This window comes from Trachurus trachurus, assembly GCF_905171665.1.
Source record: "Trachurus trachurus genome assembly, chromosome: 21".
Taxonomy (NCBI): Eukaryota; Metazoa; Chordata; class Actinopteri; order Carangiformes; family Carangidae; genus Trachurus; species Trachurus trachurus.
In genome coordinates this window covers 26,609,109-26,628,746 of record NC_139899.1, presented here as the reverse complement: position 1 = coordinate 26,628,746, position 19,638 = coordinate 26,609,109, and the positions used below count along the sequence as shown (strand labels likewise).

The 19,638-nt window shown below is 42.1% G+C and overlaps 1 protein-coding gene across 1 annotated transcript in view; it reads left to right on the top strand.

Moving 5' to 3' along the window:
* LOC311004926 (uncharacterized protein) overlaps positions 1-19,638 on the top strand; it is a 182,946-nt gene that overhangs the window by 12,604 nt on the left and 150,704 nt on the right. Inside the window, exons 3-9 of the mRNA XM_083997151.1 lie at positions 12,402-12,553; positions 15,065-15,154; positions 15,672-15,786; positions 16,697-16,824; positions 17,893-18,095; positions 18,291-18,400; positions 19,437-19,578. Coding sequence (XP_083853277.1) covers positions 12,402-12,553; positions 15,065-15,154; positions 15,672-15,786; positions 16,697-16,824; positions 17,893-18,095; positions 18,291-18,400; positions 19,437-19,578 — 940 coding nt within the window. The remainder of the gene's footprint in view (positions 1-12,401; positions 12,554-15,064; positions 15,155-15,671; positions 15,787-16,696; positions 16,825-17,892; positions 18,096-18,290; positions 18,401-19,436; positions 19,579-19,638) is intronic.

The window sequence follows — 19,638 nt, the reverse complement described above, 5'->3', positions numbered from 1 at the left end:
CAGAGTTCATCTGTGTTATGAATATTTGAGTTTAAAAGATGCTGTCAGGGAAAACAGAGATGAAGGATCGAGTGTGTTTTCAAGCCTGACCCTCGGAGGCCATTAAATTAGTCAGGATAGCTCAACATCTGCTGCTTTCATTTCACCACTATGTCTTTAATCTGTCTCTTGTGATCCCCTGTAACCTTATGGAAATGTAATACTAAATCACTGGACTACAGCTTTAATCACATTATGATTGATGTGTACGTGAAGGTCGCCTCTGATTACGGGTGTCCTGCTCACAGTAACACAGTGATGAGGGTCAGATCTGGGTCAACACGCTCCGTCTTCTTCTTCTTGTCCGTCCTCCTGAACCCAGACAGAAATGGGTCAGGCGCTGTCTGGTGCTGCTGACTGTGGTGGTGGTGACCAGGGCTCTTCATTTGGAGGGAAAGCTTCATCAAGTGATAATGATGTTTCAAAGTCTATTTAAAGGGATAGTTCACCCAAAATTCAAATTGCACTCATTATCTACTCACCCTCATGTGGACTAAGGGCTGGGAGAAGTTTCAGAGTCCTCCGTGGCTTCTCTGAGTTACAGGGGGTCTCGGCGTAGCAGTGCATGTCCATATAACGGTTGCAAATGGATACCAACTGTCTTCGTAACAAAAAGACACACCAAAAAACATCCAAATACCTCCATGCTGCTCGTATGTAATGTCCGTCTTGTATTGAAGCCCAAAATTGACTTATTTAATTTTTTCCGGAGCAATTTCGCATTTCGGGGCTTCAATACAAGACGGACACATACGAGCAGCATGGAGGTATTTGGATGTTTTTTGGTGTGTCTTTTTGTTACGAAGACAGTTGGTATCCATTTGCAACCGTTATATGGACGTGCACTGCTACGCCGAGACCCCCTGTAAGTCAGAGAAGCCACGGATAACTCTGAAACTTCTCCCAGCCCTTAGTCGACACGAGGGTGAGTAGATAATGAGTGCAATTTGAATTTTGGGTGAACTATCCCTTTAAATGTTGAGTCTTTGACGATAAGTAACTAAGAAAGAAAGAAAGAAAGGGAAAGATTTGCATGTGTGGGTGAACAAGAGAAAGGAAACCTAACCAGTAATTATGTAATGTAATTGTGCATATTTCTGCGGCTGAGCAGTAAATTGTAGCCACGGCTGCAGACTGGAGCCTGTGCTAACAGTAGCAATCAGAGATTAAACAGGCGATAGTCGTCCCACATGAATCGCTCCGCCGCAGGTTCAATGCCGGTCTCCTGCATCAAAGTGGCATTATATTAGGGTGTGGGTTGAAACAGAAAAGTCCACAGATGCTCTTTACAACAGACACCCAGACAGAGCCCGACACCTCCGACCTGTCAGTGTTTCTAAAAGCCCCGCTGAACGGCCTCGTGACCCGCAGGCTGATAAATACTGTACACAACATGAGCTAAAATAAGCCTGTTGTTTCAGGATCATCTATCTTAGTGTTTTTTATTATTATTTTGCTTTCTTTCAATGTGGAAAGTCAGGGTTCTCCCTCTTTACTCCAACCAAGGCGTCACATTCTCCCACACTGGATCAGAGTTCATTCAAATTACCCTTTCTGCAGGGCCGACAGACCATTAATCCCCCCTAACCTTTACCAAGCAGTGAAGTCACAGGGGCAGTGTTTACTGTAGTCCTCGTGTGGTTCATAGAGGGCGACTCCAGCACAAATTACAGACCACGCTTCATCAAACACAAAGGTCATCTGAGGTCATTAGTCTTGTGTAATGAGCATATGACTAACTGAGGCTTCCTAGTTTTATGTTCCATAAGTATATCTTTGTTTTTCAGCAGTGAGGTTGCAGCGAACAAACATGTGTAGGTTTTATATTAGCAGCAACATGATTTCTTCTCTCACCAGAGGTTGTCCTGTTTCCGTCAGGCCTGTTCTACTGAAGACATGGCACTGCTCACATATTGTAAAGACAATGGTGGCTGGAGCTCTTGTCAAGTGACAATCACCACCACCACCCGCTCCCAGCAAGAAAAACACGCTCCGACGTACAAACAGCTCCTTTAATGCTGCTGCTGCTGCTGCTGCTGCTGCTGCTGCTCAGATGACATGTTGTGGACAAAAACCGTGAGAGCCGCTCAGTATGGAGACTCATGTTGCCTCTGTTACGGCTGCTGCAGACAGTCTGACACAGATATACCAGTCACATGACGTAGAGTTTGATGTAACATTTGTTCCCTGATGGGTGAATTTCCACTTGTTATGCAAATTTAGTGAGTGAAGTTATGAAGTTTGGCTGCACAATCTGCAGGAAAAACATCAGAATGCACAGATTTTGGCACATTGCAATCACTAAAGTGAACAGTTTGCAATAAATTTTGGCCATATTGCAATTTATATTATAGTTTGATGGACTGTTTTGCCCTCGTATGAAGGCAGGCTCCTGCTCGGGCCCTGACGTAAGAATTACTCATGTTTGTAACCATCAAAAACAATTTCACAGACATGATGGTCTGAGTCTTTGTGTACGTACCTGCAGCCTGCAGTGGGGGCTCGTTAAACACCAGATATGTCCTGATTCCCGTCCGTCCATACTCATCATCATGATGAATATAACAATAATGGACTTAAAGGTGCTGCGCAGTCATCATAAGCTCTTAACTTTCAGTCAGCATGAAGCTCTGAAGAGTTAAAATACTTAAACTCAGCCTCGATTTTAATTATATCAAGTTGGATAAGATGAAACATTTGGATTCCCAAAACACAAGAGCCTTTCGCTTGTATCTAAACGAGATCACCAAGGTTGACTCTCGGGGGTTATCCCAGTCAAAACATGAGCCTGTTGGGATGGGTGTTCGAGTGGGGACATGCCTCAGAATCCCAGATAAAGATCCCATAAACCGTTAGGTAAAAGAAAAGGCTTTAGAGAAAAGAATAAACATAAGCAGTCTTTAGGAGGGTACGAGCGAGATTCACAGAGCCGATAGCAAAAAAACCAGCTTTTCACGGTGGCCTTCGGGAAGAAAAAAAAAACAAAAAACGGGCAGATCTCTCCGGGGTAAGCCGGGTCGTTCGCCTCATAGCGTGACTGTACGAGGCAGCGCAGGATATTTTGAAAGGCCTGTGGATCAGTGCTGCTGACATATTTGTGTGACGCTGTTGGAAATTTGAGAAAAATGTGGACTGTGCTTTCCAAAGCTCATTGAAAACATCCAGGGCCTGTTAGCAATCACAGTTGATGTGGTAACACCATATTATGTGCTGTAATTCAATATAATTTGGTATTTGAATATCTGAACCGTGTACACACAAAACCCATGTAGATGACACAAGAGGAGCAGGAGGAATAAAGGAGGTAAGAAAAACATTTTGAGGATCAGTGCAGGGGAAGCCCGGTCCTGGTTGTTATTAAACCCCGATGGCCTCACTCACTATGACGATTCATTATTATTATTATTTTATTTTTTGGGTTACTCGTGCATATTCTTAAAAACCTCAGCGTGATTCACCTGTCACGTCAGCGTCGTCCTCTCTGTGAGAGCGGGACGTCTCGCTGCTGCTGCCTGCTGGCTCTCCATTCACGACTCGCCTTTCACTATATCGTGAGAATGCGAGTAACCGCTGGGAGACAGATTTAATCATGTTTTCATTTTTTTTCCCCCAATTTCCAAGGTTTGTTCTTAGTTTCTCCAGCTTTAAACCACAGCGCTGCATCTCCCCTCGTACCCAAACCCCTCTCTCTTCTCCTCTCTTCTCTTCTCTTCTCCTCTCTCTCTCTGTCTCTCCACTTTTTGTTTTGTTTTGTTTTTTTTCCTTGTTCCCTTGTTGGCCGACGGCCGAGCTCGCCCACCAAGGCTTTCTGTGACATTTAGACTCGTCCAAAAAATGCTGTTGTTTGTTTATGCGACGAACCAAAATCAGCTGTCGTCCCACTCGGAGCTCGGTCGCTGGGATCAGAGGCACAGAAAGATGTATTATTACATTTATTTAAAGGATTTTGAGTTTGGAAAGGAGGAATTTGAAAATATAAACTGTGATTGTTATTCGGGACAGTTAATTGGGGGCTTTGTTGATTATAATAATTTGCATATATATTTCCAGACTTTCCAGAAGTATTCATTCATAATCGCTTCCATCTACGAGCACACGCTATCTTGATGTGCCGCGGCTAAACTTAGACAGCGAGTAGGAGGCGAAGTCGGTATTTCTGGTTCAGACCGTCGTCGCCTTGGCAAGAACCTGGACTGACCGCCTGGAGACTGATAACAATCACCTCAGCGACGGGAGACGTGCGGCACGCCTCGAACAGCAACCTGAATTCTGCTTTATTTAACTTGTTGTTGTTGTCTCCTCCTCCTCTCCCTATGTGTGTGTGTTTGTGTGTGTGTTTGTGCCCGGTCCAAAAACTGATGCCACTACTTTTCATTGCAGATAAAGAAGAAACACGGGCGGCCAAAAATAGCTCGGTGTGTGCTGATAAAAGCGATGCCCCCAGACTCCACCGCCACAAAAAAAAAAAACAAGACGACGTGTCTTGAATAGCATATAATCACTGTTTATTTGGACTCGCCATCATTGAGGTCATCAACACACAAAAACCTGCAGGCTCTCGCTTGTTTTTCGGGACCCTAATGTTTAAAAAAAACACAACAACAATATCTCTTCGATTAAGAGACACTGATGGGGGAAAAAAAGTGAAACTGAAACAACAGAACTTTGTAATTTTCGTAATAATACTTTGAAATCCCTCATTTGCTCAGCTTTCCGTCTTATGCCCCCACTCTCCCACCCCCCAACACCCCTCACCGTATCCATAACAAGCCTCGGGCCGCTTCTGCAAAACCTGTTTTCCCTCCAAAAAAAGCTCCTCTCTCTTTCCTTTCTTCTCCTCCTTCAAATGCCTACATGACACTTTTGTCTGATCACCTCCAAAAAGAAGAAAAAAAAAATTAAAGACTGTTTCCTTACCCTAAAGTCATGGAAAGTAAACGGGGACATTAATCACAAGACTGATGGGGAGGGATGAACCTGTGCACCGAGTGACCCAGCTGATTGGCTGCTGCTGGCTGCGAGCGCTGCCCTTTCCTGCACATCTGCGTGAGAACAGAGATCTCTGTACAGGATCTACTGGAACTAAATGTTTTCAAATCAAGATAATATTCCCCTATGCATTGCTGGCATGCTTTATACTCTCTCTGAATGTGGCAGCCGTCCAACCCGTGACAGCATTTCCTTTTACTCTCTTTGGTTTCACTGTGTCCGCTCGTACTTTTTTTAAAGGAGATACTGTTTACAGAGGTTATTTAAACGCAGTTGGTTTTTGACTATTATTTTTGGTTCTGTCTCCGTCCAGCATGTTGAATGTTGTTTTACCCAGTTCTTTATTGTCCCTATTCAGAGTTTCAAGTTTTTACTCCTCCCACCCATCATCATTTTTTTTGGATTTCACGTAATTACCCCCATGATGAAAAGATGTCAGATCCTTTAAAGGCTACCTCGGCCCCCTGAGTGACAGGGTTGTTTGCCTGGAGTGGATCTTGCTTCAAAAGCTCGCTCTGTGTTTCTCCAATCCTATAATGGCCTGTTGTCTGAAACAGGAAGCTATAGTTTGATGCAGAAACGGGGGCCTCTCTCTCTCTCTCTCTCTCTTTCTCTCTCTGTGTCGGTGTCACATTACACTGTGGCTTAAAGCTTTTAGGGTCGGCTGCAAAATGTGGTTGTGCAAGCATGTACAGTAAAAGTTCTGTTGAATATGATACGGTGAATGTTTAAGCCAACATTTTTTGATGCCACATTCTCTCATCTGTCTCTTCTTCTGTTTTGTTTCTCTCTTTGTAATCACACACCACTATCTTCGACTGCATAGATTGTTTCGCTGCTTTTTTTGCACTATCATTGTCAACCGGATAGTTTGGGAACATTACAGCAAAAAAAAAAAACAACATAGCTGCCCGACACAGTGAGACGAACGAACGCTGTGGAGAGTAAATGCAGAACACCACAGGATCTGTTAGAAGATGAGATCTCCATCACTGACTGATAGAAAGGTATTTTCATATCTCGCCAGGTGACTGATGTCAAACTTAAACTGAAGAGCAGAAGAACTTTCTATACCTTAATTGTTGATTTCGGCCAATAAATGACGGCTGGTGGTTTATTATAAAGGAGAAATGTGATTGGTCCAGACAGAGCCATTTACACAGGCATTTACTCTGTCTATTATTATATTATTTGTGTTTATTGTAATGTTTAATGCTGCCCTTTTGGTCAGGTCATTCTCGAAATAGATTTCCAATCTCACTGAGGCACTTTGAATAGGTTTAACAGGGAGATATATCTATTTTTATACAATTTTATTCTGCAGTGCATATATAGAGGTGAACAAGTGTGGACAGATGTTTCCGTCACACTCAGTTTAAGTGTAACTCTGATCAGTTATAACAACAACATCTAAAATCCTAGTTTTGAATAGGAAACTGAAATGTTTAATCCACAATATTGTAAATGCATGCAGCCAATGTTGCATTAATACAACCATGCATGCGTGGTTGTCCTTACCCTCCCTGATTTCCATCCCATATCCTACTGTAACATGAACACAGCAGAGGTCTATTCTGCACCCATGCAAAAAAAAATAACACTACAGTATCATCTATGTGCTAAATTGAGGGCCACTAAAAGTGAGGGGTCAGCTTGTGTTTCTACTTCCCTGCAGCTGCAGCATTCATCACATCACATCACATTACAACACTGGTAGAACCTCCTCTCCATCGGGGGCTGGATGCAATAATGTAAACACAGCTATTTCAGGTGTAGTGAATGCATTCATCCATCCAGCGCTGGATGTGCGGTGTGTAAATCAAACATAAAGTCCCACATAAATCTGCCTTAACGCCACCAGAACAGCTCAAGAGGAAAACATCTGACTCGAGTGTCAAAATAAGTGTTTCCTGGCCTGAGGTCGAAACACAGAGGCCATTAAATCATGTCGCTCCAGCAGTCTTGCTCAAAATTATTTTTCCTACAATATTTTGGTCACATGTGAACAACACACCCCCAACCCCCCACATCCCGCCCCCCACCTCCTCCTTCCTGCTCCGTTGAAGGCAGTGTCTGTGTTTGATGTCAGTGGGAATCTGTGTTTTCTTTTTTGTTTTTTTTCTCCCTCGCTGCCTCCCACAAACTCACAGGAATGTGTTTCTCTCCAGCCTCTGGTCAAGCTCTGGACAAGTATCATTAAACATCCTTCTCCTGCAGCAGCGGCGGCGTTAGCGAAGTGGAGAACTGTTAACTGCACACGGGCACAACTCTGCACAGCACGGTGCAATAAACTGTTAGCTGCGCTGTTAGCAATGGAAAAAGAAGAAGGAGTCGAGGGAGGGAGGTGGACACAGCACTGGGAAGGAAAACTAGAATGAAAACAAGCAGACGGCCACAAAGAGGCCCACTCACTCACGCAAATGCTGAGTAGAGAAAAAGAAATATATGAGGGATGTGTTGGATTTAACCAGATCTGGACTCGCAGCAGGAATTAAAGAGACCCCGAGGAGTTTGCTGTTGGTTATAAGAGTCTCATATTAATGTGGATGAATCTACGTTACCCACACTTGTTAATGGGTCCATTTTCGATAAATATATCGTTTAGTCTTTATAGTTTTTTTTAATGTTATTATTATTATTTAGTGGTCGACTCGCCCAGCATTTCCTAGTTTCGGTTTCCCGGACGCTGCCCGGCGGGTCATGGGACTATGTACACATAGTAACACAAACAGAAGGAAGAAAAAGATCAAGACATACAGATATTTAGAAGCAGCGCACTTCTAATAGTGTGGGTGCAGGTGGGCGGGGCTCAGGGACTGCTTTGTTGTGACATCACAAAGTCACAGTTAAGTCCTCATGGCTCATTTCTAATGCTCAGTTATTTCTGTGTGCATTTCTTTGTAGATTGAGGCTTTGATACTTAACACAGTGTTAATATAAAACCTAGAGATGATCAATAATCAAATTACATAACATGGGTATACCGTATGCACCATATGGGAGCTTTAAATTAACTTACATTAACTGAAGATATCAAGGAGAAAGCATAATAAGAGCAGGAAGTGTCTCTATGGGTTTATTTATTGTTTTTAAAATCTACATTTTTACATGAATAATTGTTATGTTAAAGCAGAAGTAAGCGATCCGGTCGTTTTGGCTAATGCTGCGTTCCAGGCAGGCTTTTGAAACCGTAAATTACAGCTTCACGTCACGACTTACGACTTTGTAGCGTTCCAGGCAACCCACTCGTATTTTTCCGACCTGTTTTACCTGTGAAAGTCACTATAACGGCCACTCGTAACTTCCGACCCGTTAGCTCGTACCAGATCGAACTGGTACGACTTCACAGGTCGGAAAAACACGAGTTACGGGTTGCCTTGAACGCGCCATAACGTCTTGTCAGCCGATGGAGTTAGGAGCCCCCGCCCTCGTCATGGATCTATTGGTCCTCGTCCCTACGTCACCACATTCACGCGCATCCCTTGGCTGCACACACAGCCCTTCATGCCGTTCTCTCTCCTCGTTGGATAAAGCTTGTAGGATACGAGAAAAGTTTTCTCCTCGGCTCAGAGCAGAGCAGAGGGACTGAGAGACCCGTGTTTCGGTCCAAACACTCTATGTAAGTGATTGCTGTGGGAAGATATAACTATTTAAGACTTATATTAACACAAAAATATCGCTTACTTCTGCTTTAATCTGTTTAGTTTAAGTTATAAGGTTTAAATGATTATAAAGCTCACCAAAGGTCATGTATTCAACCAACTTACATGCTATAGTCTCTTCACTTCTAACTCCACACATTATTCTTTCCATTCCTGGGATTTCCTGTACGGTTACCTTCCGTCTTTGAACCGATGGACACCAGGGATTCAGCCGCTTCCTGCTTGTTTGCTCCAGGGCAGAGATTCAGTATTCTATATAAATACTGATCCATTTCCTCCATTTCCTCTGGTTGCTGTTGTTTTATTTATTTATTTATTTATTTTCATGCTTTGACTGGACGCCAAGACGAGTTCAATACAGTTCACATCCAGTGTGATCTTTTATTGTCTGATTCGCTGGCTGCACATTTAAAAAAAAAAAAAAACAACTAACATTGCATTGTGTGTCGGGGGCTCTGCAGCTTTGTGTGTGTGGATGTGTGATTGTGCCGGGGGTTAGGGTGTTTATGTAAACGCTGTGTGAGTTCTTGCTGAGGGGCGGGGCCGGCCTGTGTGTGTGTGTGTCTGTGTTACAGTAAAGAGGAGGGGAGCGTTCAGGGGCCCCTTCCCTCCTTAAAGAAGTTGCGTGACAGGACTGGACTGACGGGTTGGGAGAGGCCATATCCTGGGATTTTCCTGTAGTGGCCGTCCAGATAAGGGAAGCACTCTTGTCGGCTATTGCTTACAACACCCCCCACCCCCCCACCCTCCACCCCGTCCTCCACTAACCCCCCGAGGGACAGATGCAAGAGGACCGAGTGTGTTTGTGTGTGTGTGTTATTTCTGTGTATGTGTTACAGTATGTGTGTGTGCGGATATGTAAGGCTGCCAGATCAGTTTTCCAGCAATGAGAAAACCTGCCCTTCTGGCCGGGAACCAGCTATTGTAGCTCGACCAGGCCGGAGAGCCAGAGAGCTGCCTGGCCTGGCTTTGCTTTGCTTCGCTTTGCTTTGGCTGTCTTCTGCCGCGCACGCGTGATCTCACGTCCAGATTATTTATAGATCCTCAGAACGGTGTCATCTGCATAGTAAAAAGGTGTCACACCTGAGTCATACAACCATTCAGTGTGAAGTTTATGGACAAAAATGACATGAATATAGATTAATGAATAAATAAATAGCTGAAAATTTGCACTCATAAATGGTCAAACACATAGATAACTGCAAATTAAATATTTTTTAGTCATGAAAAAAATCATTAATACATTTATGCATTGATTTACTTATACATTTAAGATTTAAATATGTATTTGGTTTTGTATATTTGTGTTTCTTCTGTCTGCATTTGTCCATTTGATAATCAGGCTACCTCAGTTTATTAGTTGGATTGATCCACTATACAGTGATTGATTGGATGGATGGATCTACTACTGCCTTGACAAAACATTGACAGAGCAACTATGTCATTAGTCCACTTCTAGATCACCAAAATGTATTTATCTTCTTTTTTTTTAATGGAAACAGGCAATGACATACACAATTTATAAACTGACAATACACTGACCAAAAACAGACAGACAGAAAACAAAGGACAGAACAGACCTGACGACATAATAAAGCAGGACCAAAACAGGACAGAAAAGTAAAAAAAAAAATGGATGTAAATCCCTTAAAAAATGTATCTTGCATTTTTTAAATTATTTATTTATTAATTCTCAGGTTAATTCGTCCTTCATTCCCTTTGAACTCGTACAATGACCCTGAAGTATTGAGGACGGCTCCTCGGGTGCTCGTGGACTAACTTCTACTTTTATTTGCATGTTTTTGCATCGTGTTCAGGCTCATGAAGGGCGGCACAGTTCACCCATGTCGACCCATACAATTACATACGTATGCAAAATGTTTGCTATACAGTACAACTCAACTCCCAACTCTGAATCTGAGCAGCAGCACAAAGGTGACATAAGGAGACACATGATGAGGTGTTTTTGTCTCCGGCAGGTGGTGATGCCAAGACAGGAACAATAACGGCTCCGCTCGGCGCAGCTCGTCTTTTTATTTTCAGTGATGAAACTCCGACTCACTGGAGGTTTGGTTTTTTTGTTTTTTTTCCCGTTGATCACGCTCACACTCTTCTATGATGTTGCACAAAACAACAGAGACGTTGCCAAGTCTCTCGTAATCCGTCGTCTACCTGGAGATGGTCGGCTAAACTGTCTTTGTTCTCGGAGAATCTCATGTGTGCGAGCGGCGTCTCGTTACATCAGGTTGTTTAAGTGACAGGAAAGGGAGGATGTGAAGCTGAGGTATAGTTTCACATTACCATTCAAACGTGACCCCCATTGTTTTATTCATGAGAGGACTGAATAAAGACTCGGTGGTTTCTTCATAAATATGCAGTTTTACCTCTCAAAGTCCATGTTATTTGCCAAGTGAATTATATAGTTCATACTGTTCAGAAAGTATTCAGACCCCTTCAGGTTTTTGTTGTGTTTCTCAGTCCTTGAGATCCATTTTATTTTAATAGATTTAGACATTTATCAGTGTGCTTTGTCATAATGGGATACCAAAAATGGATTTATGAATAAATTTTAACGTTTTAGCATCAGGTTGCAACATAAATTTGTCTGAATGCACCGAATACACCGAAGGCACAACTTTTTTTTAGTGAGAGAACTTCCATAACTTTGCTGCAGTTAGTTTAAGACTTCAATGATCCCCAAAATATATCCTTAATTTCCGCGGTACGGCAACAAGGACACACGTCGGACCTGATTTATATCTCACTTAGTACGGTCTGCATGTGGTTATGGCTCTGAACTTCGTTAGCGTCAGCGATGATTGATAAGAAAAGACATTAAGAGTGGAGGAGATAATATTGAAATTCACAGGGAGTCACATTTGAACCATGAGTTTTTAATAGAGTTGTTGAAATTAACTGGAGTGACCTGCTCATCCTCTGATTCAACACGAGCGGAATAATAAACATCGAACAATAACATTTCACATGATTTCATCAGGGAGAATTTATTATTATAATAAAGGCTGCAGGACTAAAGTGCAGGTTTTTGAGCCCTTTTTTTTTAAACATTTCTACATAAATAAGAAAAATTTGACTTTGAAAAAGACAATTTAATGGAGTCAATTAAACAGCACCAGACCCAGCAGTGGCCAACAAAGACGGTCACTTGGGGAGGAACTGTTATTGTTGTAGCTCCCACTATTATTCCAGTTTATTATAAACCATCCCACAGGCGGCTGAAGGTCAGGAGAGGAGCTTTATCATGAAGTCAATCAGCAGGAGAAGCTCAAGTTAAAAAAAAAACTAATCATTAAAACTAAGTGAAGGAGATTGTCTGTGTGCACACGCAGATACACTTGCAGATAATGTGTTTTTAAAATGTAGATTTGTGCAGCATTGTGACTCTGCTCCAGTGATGTCAGTTTCACCATTTCATCATCTCAGTCAATTCTCTGTATGTTAAAAAAATAATGATCCAAATATGAAAATTTAAAATATTCTTTTTGGACATCTGTGGGGGGTCTGGTGCCGAACACGAGCCTTTCATCAGCCGACACCCCGACCACGACGTCCCGCACGTCAGTCACTCCATGTTTCTGAGGGAGGTCGTTCATGTCTCTGCTTAAAAATCCTTTAAAAAAAAAAAACCCTCAGTGAAGTTAAGTCCATGTTGCTGATGTCTTCTTCTCTGTCTCTGTCTCCTGCGTGCAGCCACCATGAAGAACAGCGGCAACGCTCTGATGTTCCCAGGACTCAACGGGAACAACGGACACAACGGACACAATGGACACAACGGGAACAACGGGAACAACGGGAACCACATGGACACAGCAGGCTTCTCGGAGGGCGACCTACTGCTGCAGGTACAATACCAGACAGGAAACGGTTAACAGGCCCAAGTCAATCTGACTTGTTTTCCCCCTTACAGATCAGATTTTTTTTACCCGTATGGCGATTCAGTGTCACTCTGACTGTCACAATTATTCCATATTTCCCTGACCACAGTTATTTTGCATAATCGTTCAAATCATTTACATTGATTTGTATAAAAACAGCTGGATGAAATCAACAGAAATGTCATTATTCCATCACTGTTTCCTCATCGTTTTCCACGGTTTGAGGTTTGACTGGTTGGTTAGTTAGTTAGTTAGTTAGTTAGTTAGTTAGTTAGTTAGTTAGTTAGTTAGTTAGTTAGTTAGTTAGTTAGTTAGTTAGTTAGTGTTTTATATCACATATTTATTATCTCACCAAAGGTGCCCAGCCCTCATGGACTTACAAGACTCTTAAAACATAAATACAGGAGCCTTACAACACCAAAAAAAAGGAGAAACATACAAGGAATGATACTCCTACATGTTTCCATCTGCCTACATACTGCACATAAGTCATACTGACATAAGTCAGACAGTGCTAGAGTTTGAGTATTTCACACATATATAGTACACTCCCCAGGATGAGTTTTGGTAACAGGAATACCTTTTCTGTGAATAAGTACTGAAGTCTACATTCGTCAGACAACAAAACTGACAAATCTGAACTATCTTCAGGTGAAATCTTACAAAAAAGCCTCTGCCTGTGATCATTATACAATGGACATAAAAAATGAAATTCACTTTCAATCTCACCCAGATCATCACACATACAACACCTTCGGTCCTGGAAGCGTCCGGTTTCTAGAGCCAGAGGCAAGATCTTTTAATGACATCATCACGTTGCTCCCCCTTCTTTTTCTTTCGCAATGGTTTGATGACACATGAGTGAAGCACCACAAACTGTTTATCTCGAGGAGCTTCATTTCTAATATTCGACGACCGCATTTCCATGAAAAGCCCAAAGGCAAACAGAAATGCAGTTTTTATTATGATATTATTTATATGTTCCAGTGTTTAATGCCGACAAATGTCTCTTCACACAGCCACGTGGAAAAGAATCAGATTCAGGCCACTACTTGTTGTGCTGTGTGAACGACGGTCGTCTATATAAATCTCACAGGGTCACATTAGAACTTGTAGGTTTTGTCCTCCTGCCCCCCGTGTCACTGACAGATGTTCAGGACTTGTTCTTCTGTGTTCAGCAGCAGGCAGCAGTTCCTACCTGTCGCTGCTTTGACTTTATTTCCAACAACTCCAACAACCTCCAGCACCTGTGAACCGTCACCATGATAGATTAAAGCCAGCCGCCGCTCTTTAAAGAAAAAAAACTACTGTAATTACCCCTTTAAAGAGTCTGACTGGATGCCTCTGCTGCACAGTGAGGACGCAGAGTCACGACCTGATTGATTACTGACGGCCCCGAGGCCAGCAGGTGCATAAACACACACAGTCGGGCTTTGTTTACTTACGCCTCCTCCTCCTCCTCGTTTTGGTTGGAGCTCATCCTTCCATCCTTCCATCCATCCATCCATCCATCCGTCCATCCGTCCGTCCAAGTTCTGACAGGTGTCGCCGCTCGTCGCCTCGGTCGCCCTGCGCCACGGCTACGCTTTTGTGGCTTACAACAAAAAAACACCTTGTGTGTTTGACGCCGATCGGCCGTCACGTCACGTCACGTTTTCACACTTTGCTTTTCAACAACAATCACAACAGGCCGTGATTGGACAAAAGGAGCAGCAGCTGTTGACGACGTTACAGCGGATTATAAACACACAGCAGGATTTACTGCAGACTGACTGAAAAATTATTTTATTATCTCAGTCAAAACGTATTTTATTTATTTATTTTTTCTTAAAGAATAGGATTTAAACTGTATTTATTTATATTCATCCACATCTACTGTGTGTTTCCTGGATTGTGCAAATGCTTATTTTAGGGGGTCGGATCGGTAGCTTTTCATTTCTCTGAGGGCCGTAGCGGTTGATCTGCAGTAATCAGCTGCTTTATGCTGTTTATTTTCTCTCAATTCCTCCTTTCGCTTTGTGTTAGTGGAAACACATTCAGAGGCGCCAGAGGAACCTGGCTACTGTAAACTGTGATCAGCCGCCCGGCGTCCCTCTGACAGCTGCACACACGCTGATGACTGTTTGATGCAGCATCATGTAGAGGAGAAATGAAAAAAGCCCAGTTATGTCGTGCGGGATGCAAACACCTGGACAGGAGGGATACGATGTAACAACAGCAACAACAACAACACGTTTGTCACAGGATGAGACTCTGATCTTTGTGTTTATTTCAATTTCAGTCCATCAGGGAGCGTCTTTTGGTTTTTCATGTGCACGTCTGTGTGAGTCCTGCTGCATGTACTTTAAAGCTACTTTTACAAACCTCTGTGTGTGTGTGTGTGTGTGTGTGTGTGTGTGTGTGTGTGTGTGTGTGTGTGTGTGTGTGTGTGTGTGTGTGTGTGTGTGTGTGTGTGTGTGTGTGTGTTCTCCCGTGCAGGCGCTGAACGGCTTTGTGATCGTGGTCACGTCGGAGGGATTGGTGTTTTATTCCTCTGCCACCATCAAGGAATACCTGGGCTTCCATCAGGTGAGCTGCCTTTTAAAGGGCTTCAATGTTAGATTCAATATATATATTTTTTTTTTCTTTTTTTTTTTAAATGTCAGATATTTCATCCTCCTCCTCCTCAGGCCGTTTAAAAGTCGGTATTTTACCTCTGTTTGAATTTATGTCGGTGGCGATGGACAGAGCGCTGACGGATTAAAGGGCCACAGCTTTGTGATTCACATGATTTACATATTCGTAAAACCATCAAGTGCAGTTTATGGAAGAAGAATATGGATTATTATTTTCCAACGTGTTCATCTGTAACAGGAAATAATAGACAGAAGCTTGTGTAACGCTGCTCCTTGCTGTACAGTACACATCTGTCCTTTCTTATGCTCCAGATGTTCTGAACATTAGTGGTTTATCTGGGTTTAGCGGAGCCTGAAGTGACACACACACACACACACACACACACAACGCTACACACCTCGTGTCTACTGTACAAGTCTGTTGAATTGCAGATGAAGTGATGTGTGTGTGTTGCCTCCTCTGCCCACAGTCCGACGTGGTTCACCAGAGTGTGTATGAGCTCATCCACACCGACGACCGCGCCAAGTTCAGGCAGCAGCTCCACTTCGCCCTCAACCCCCCGTCTGCCGGCGCGGACGGAGATGGTGTGTATGACAACGACGATGATGATGATGATGATGTTCAAATCTGGATGAGAAATTAGTTTGACATGAGTTCGATTTTTTTTCTTTCTTAACTTTTTTAAACATAATCCATCTGATCATTTGTATACAATATTAACAGTGGAAGCACAATATGAACTCGAACCCCTTCCACCCTGTCAAGCCCTTATTCCCCATGTACTGAGACCATACATACTGTACATTGTCACATTCATACATTCTTGTATATATGAATACACAAAGGTAGGAAAGAAAAAATATGTATATATAAATATATACACAAATATTTTAGATTAGATATGTTAGAATATATTAGATCAGAACACAAACACAATTAACACCTTTGCTGGAAGTAATGGGTCATGTTTACACTGAAAGTGGATGAGAGGGAATAGCTGAAAGCAGAGATAAATTAAGAGTAAATAATTTTTAAAGTGTTCGAGGAAAGGTCGGCATAAGTTTGATTTGATTAGTTTATTTATTTTGGTCATTCAACATACAGCAACAGTAAAAAGCATTATAACCAAACATATCTTGTAAATTAACCCAAAAGTTAAAGGCTGAAGCTACGAGCTTGTAACGCCGTCGCCTACCCTGCTCACCTACTGCACAACTGGCAGATTTGTAATTCACCCTTTTCCTCTTTCTGTCTTTTTTGCAAAAGCAACAATACAAACCAAATATACAACACCATTCAACAATTATCCCAAGCAACAACTAAACAACCCTTACAGAACCAGAAGTCAAACCATTTACTTCTATTTATCGATTATTAGACTTTTAAATCTCTGAAGTGTTTCACATCATTTCAATTCATTGTCAAGACTGTTCAGAGATGGATGTACATTTTATATTTTATGATGGTGGTGGTGTTTCCTCTGTGTGGTCTCAGTCCTGCAGAGCGGAGCGAACACGGTGATGTACAGTCCCGAGCAGCTTCCCCCGGAGAACTCGTCCTTCCTGGAGAGAAGCTTCGTCTGTCGCTTCCGCTGCCTCCTGGACAACTCCTCCGGCTTCCTGGTCAGTACAACATGTTCACCTCAACTGTACAGAATACACAATAATCACATGACCAATCGGTTTACTTTTTTTATAAACATGGTTAGAAAAAAAGGGCAGCTCAAATGGTACAACATACAGAAGACAGAAAAGGAAAGGTCAGACAAGGAGAATGAAAGTGTTGCTGGTAAAATAGATTTAAGATACAGAAAAATACAGACTAAGGATAAAAATAATACATAAAAACTGAAGTTAAGAAAGGGAACTCAGGTTTAATCTCACAGACAGGCTACTAACTAGTAAAGTGACTGATAAACAGGCCTTTCGCCCTTTATCACAGCTAATATAACCTCATATGACGCTGTCTGAGTCACTCCAAGTTTCCACTGTTGCAGTGTTGGTTGTGTGGGTGATTTCCAATGTCTAAGTATATACAGTAAGGGTTAGTGACACAAAAAAAAAAAGCTTTAAAGCATGCATCAGGTTTGTTCAAATGTACATTTTGCTTTTATGTTGGTTTTGTGTCAAAACTAAGACTGAATGCCCTGAAAAAGAAAGATATTAAATATTTGATCCACCTACAGCAGATTTAAGTGTACTCTTATACTTTTAAGATAAGTATACTTTTGTCCGAAAATATTAAATTGAAATAGATTTTTTAAATTTAAATTCAATGCATTTTAGCAACACTGAGCAGGATATATCCTATAAAACACTGCTTTTCTTCTAAATATTGTGATAAATTATGTCAAATTTGCCAAGAAACATAGAGTTGGCCAGGGACAACGGACGAAAACTAGCCTTGTTGGCTAACTCTGGCCCACTTACAGTTTTCTTTTAACTCTGTTGATTAGTGGTGCACTGTCCCTATGAAATAAACTAATAAATGAAAATAAATGAAAAAAAGTTGCATCGCAGGAGTGATTTACATTTACTCCATATTTGAGTCCAGATTTATTTTCTTGTGTATATAGTGAGATTTTCATGGAAAAAATACAGATTACACCACTTGACACTGCAGATGAAGCTAATCCCAACCATCACAACTGACTGAGAACCAGCTGACTTGATTTCCTTCCTCCGACCCAGGCTCTGAAGTTCCAGGGCCGGCTGAAGTATCTCCACGGCCAGAGTCTGCTGAGGGACAACAGGACGTGTAACAAACCTCAGCTGGCTCTGTTCGCCATCGCCATGCCCGTCCAGCCGCCATCCATCGTGGAGATCAGAGCCAAGATGCTCCTCTTCCAAACCAAGCACAAGCTGGACTTCACTCCCACGGGCGTCGACAGCAGGTCAAACAACTTTCTCCCTGTTTTTTGTTTTGTTTTTTCATTTTGGGCTGATTATTTCTTTATTTCTTTCTTTATTTTTAATTCTCAGCTTGTTGTCGCCCAGAAAACAGATGCACCGTTTATTTCTCCTTCCAGCAGCACACAAACTTCATGCTTGTTTGTTTTTGTTGTGTTTGTCTCTCTCTCTCTCTCCAGGGGGAAGATCGTTCTGGGTTATTCAGAGAGTGAACTGTGCATGAAAGGCTCCGGCTACCAGTTCATCCACGCTGCTGATATGATGTACTGCGCCGAAATGCACATCCGCAGTAAGTCGGACACTTCATCCTCCTCCTCCTCCTCTGACTTTAAACATAAAGACAATTAGTTGCTTGTCGGAGATTGGAGAACAAATTATTACTCTGTATGAAGATAGAAACTTTGGTACTTTCTAAAAAATGATTACAACAGCATCTTGTTGCGTCTGTTGCAAGGTTATTATAGTTTTACAATTTTCATTAGTTTTTATTTAGTTTTTCAGTTTGCTTTTTATTTCAGTTTAGTTTTAGTTCAACAAGTGATAAAGCAGTTTTTATTTAGTTTTTATTTCGTCTTAGTCCTTAGGCCCCATTTACATGACAACGTTCGCGGGTGAAACGACAAATTGTTTTATCAGATGTTCCTTTCATTTACCGGTAGACGGCGATGGCGTTTTTGGGGCTTAAAAACACAAAACAAGTGAAACCACCCTCCAGAGTGGAAATCTTAAAAACGCTCCACCGTCGTGTTCCTGTCTAAAGAGTAAAAAGGCAAAAGTCTGATCACAGGCATGCGCCAGTACAGGACAATAACAACAAACATGTCGGATTGCACCGTATGCACGCAGATTTATCCCCAAAAAAACGCTTGTCTACACCTGGAATAAAAAGTGAGAACGCAACGCCACTTTTGCGTTTTCTGTTCAGATTGTTTCCGTGTAAACATACAGCAGCCTTAGTTTTTCAGGTTTTAGGAGAAAGCCTCTGTGAGACTCTGAAGATGAACTTCCAAATTTGTGGGATTTTTCCTTTTTTTGTTGCATCCCATAAATGTTCCCATCAGTCCTCATCACGCTACTTCACACTTATCTACCTGTGGGTCGTCCCATAAGGAGCTGTGGCGTTTTCCTCTGGCAACTTTAGAAGAAAACTAAAACGAAGCTGATGTTGAACTTTAGTTTTAGTTAGTTTTGCATCGTTCACTGTAGTTTTTATTCAGTTCTCTTGTTATTTCAGTTTACTACATTATTTTTTCACTGCTAGTTTTAGTTTTAGTTGTAGTGAACTATATTAACCCTGGTGTGTTGTGTTGTGTTTTTTTTTGCAGTGATTAAAACAGGAGAGACTGGGATGACGGTGTTCAGGCTGCTCAGTAAGTCCGCCGGCTGGGTGTGGGTGAAGTCCAACGCCAAGCTCATCTACAAAGGAGGACGACCCGAGTTCATCATCGCCAATCAGAGAGCGTTACTGTGAGTGACGGATCCTTCTCTCTTCCTTCATGATGTTTTGAGCTCTCTGTGTTTCCAATA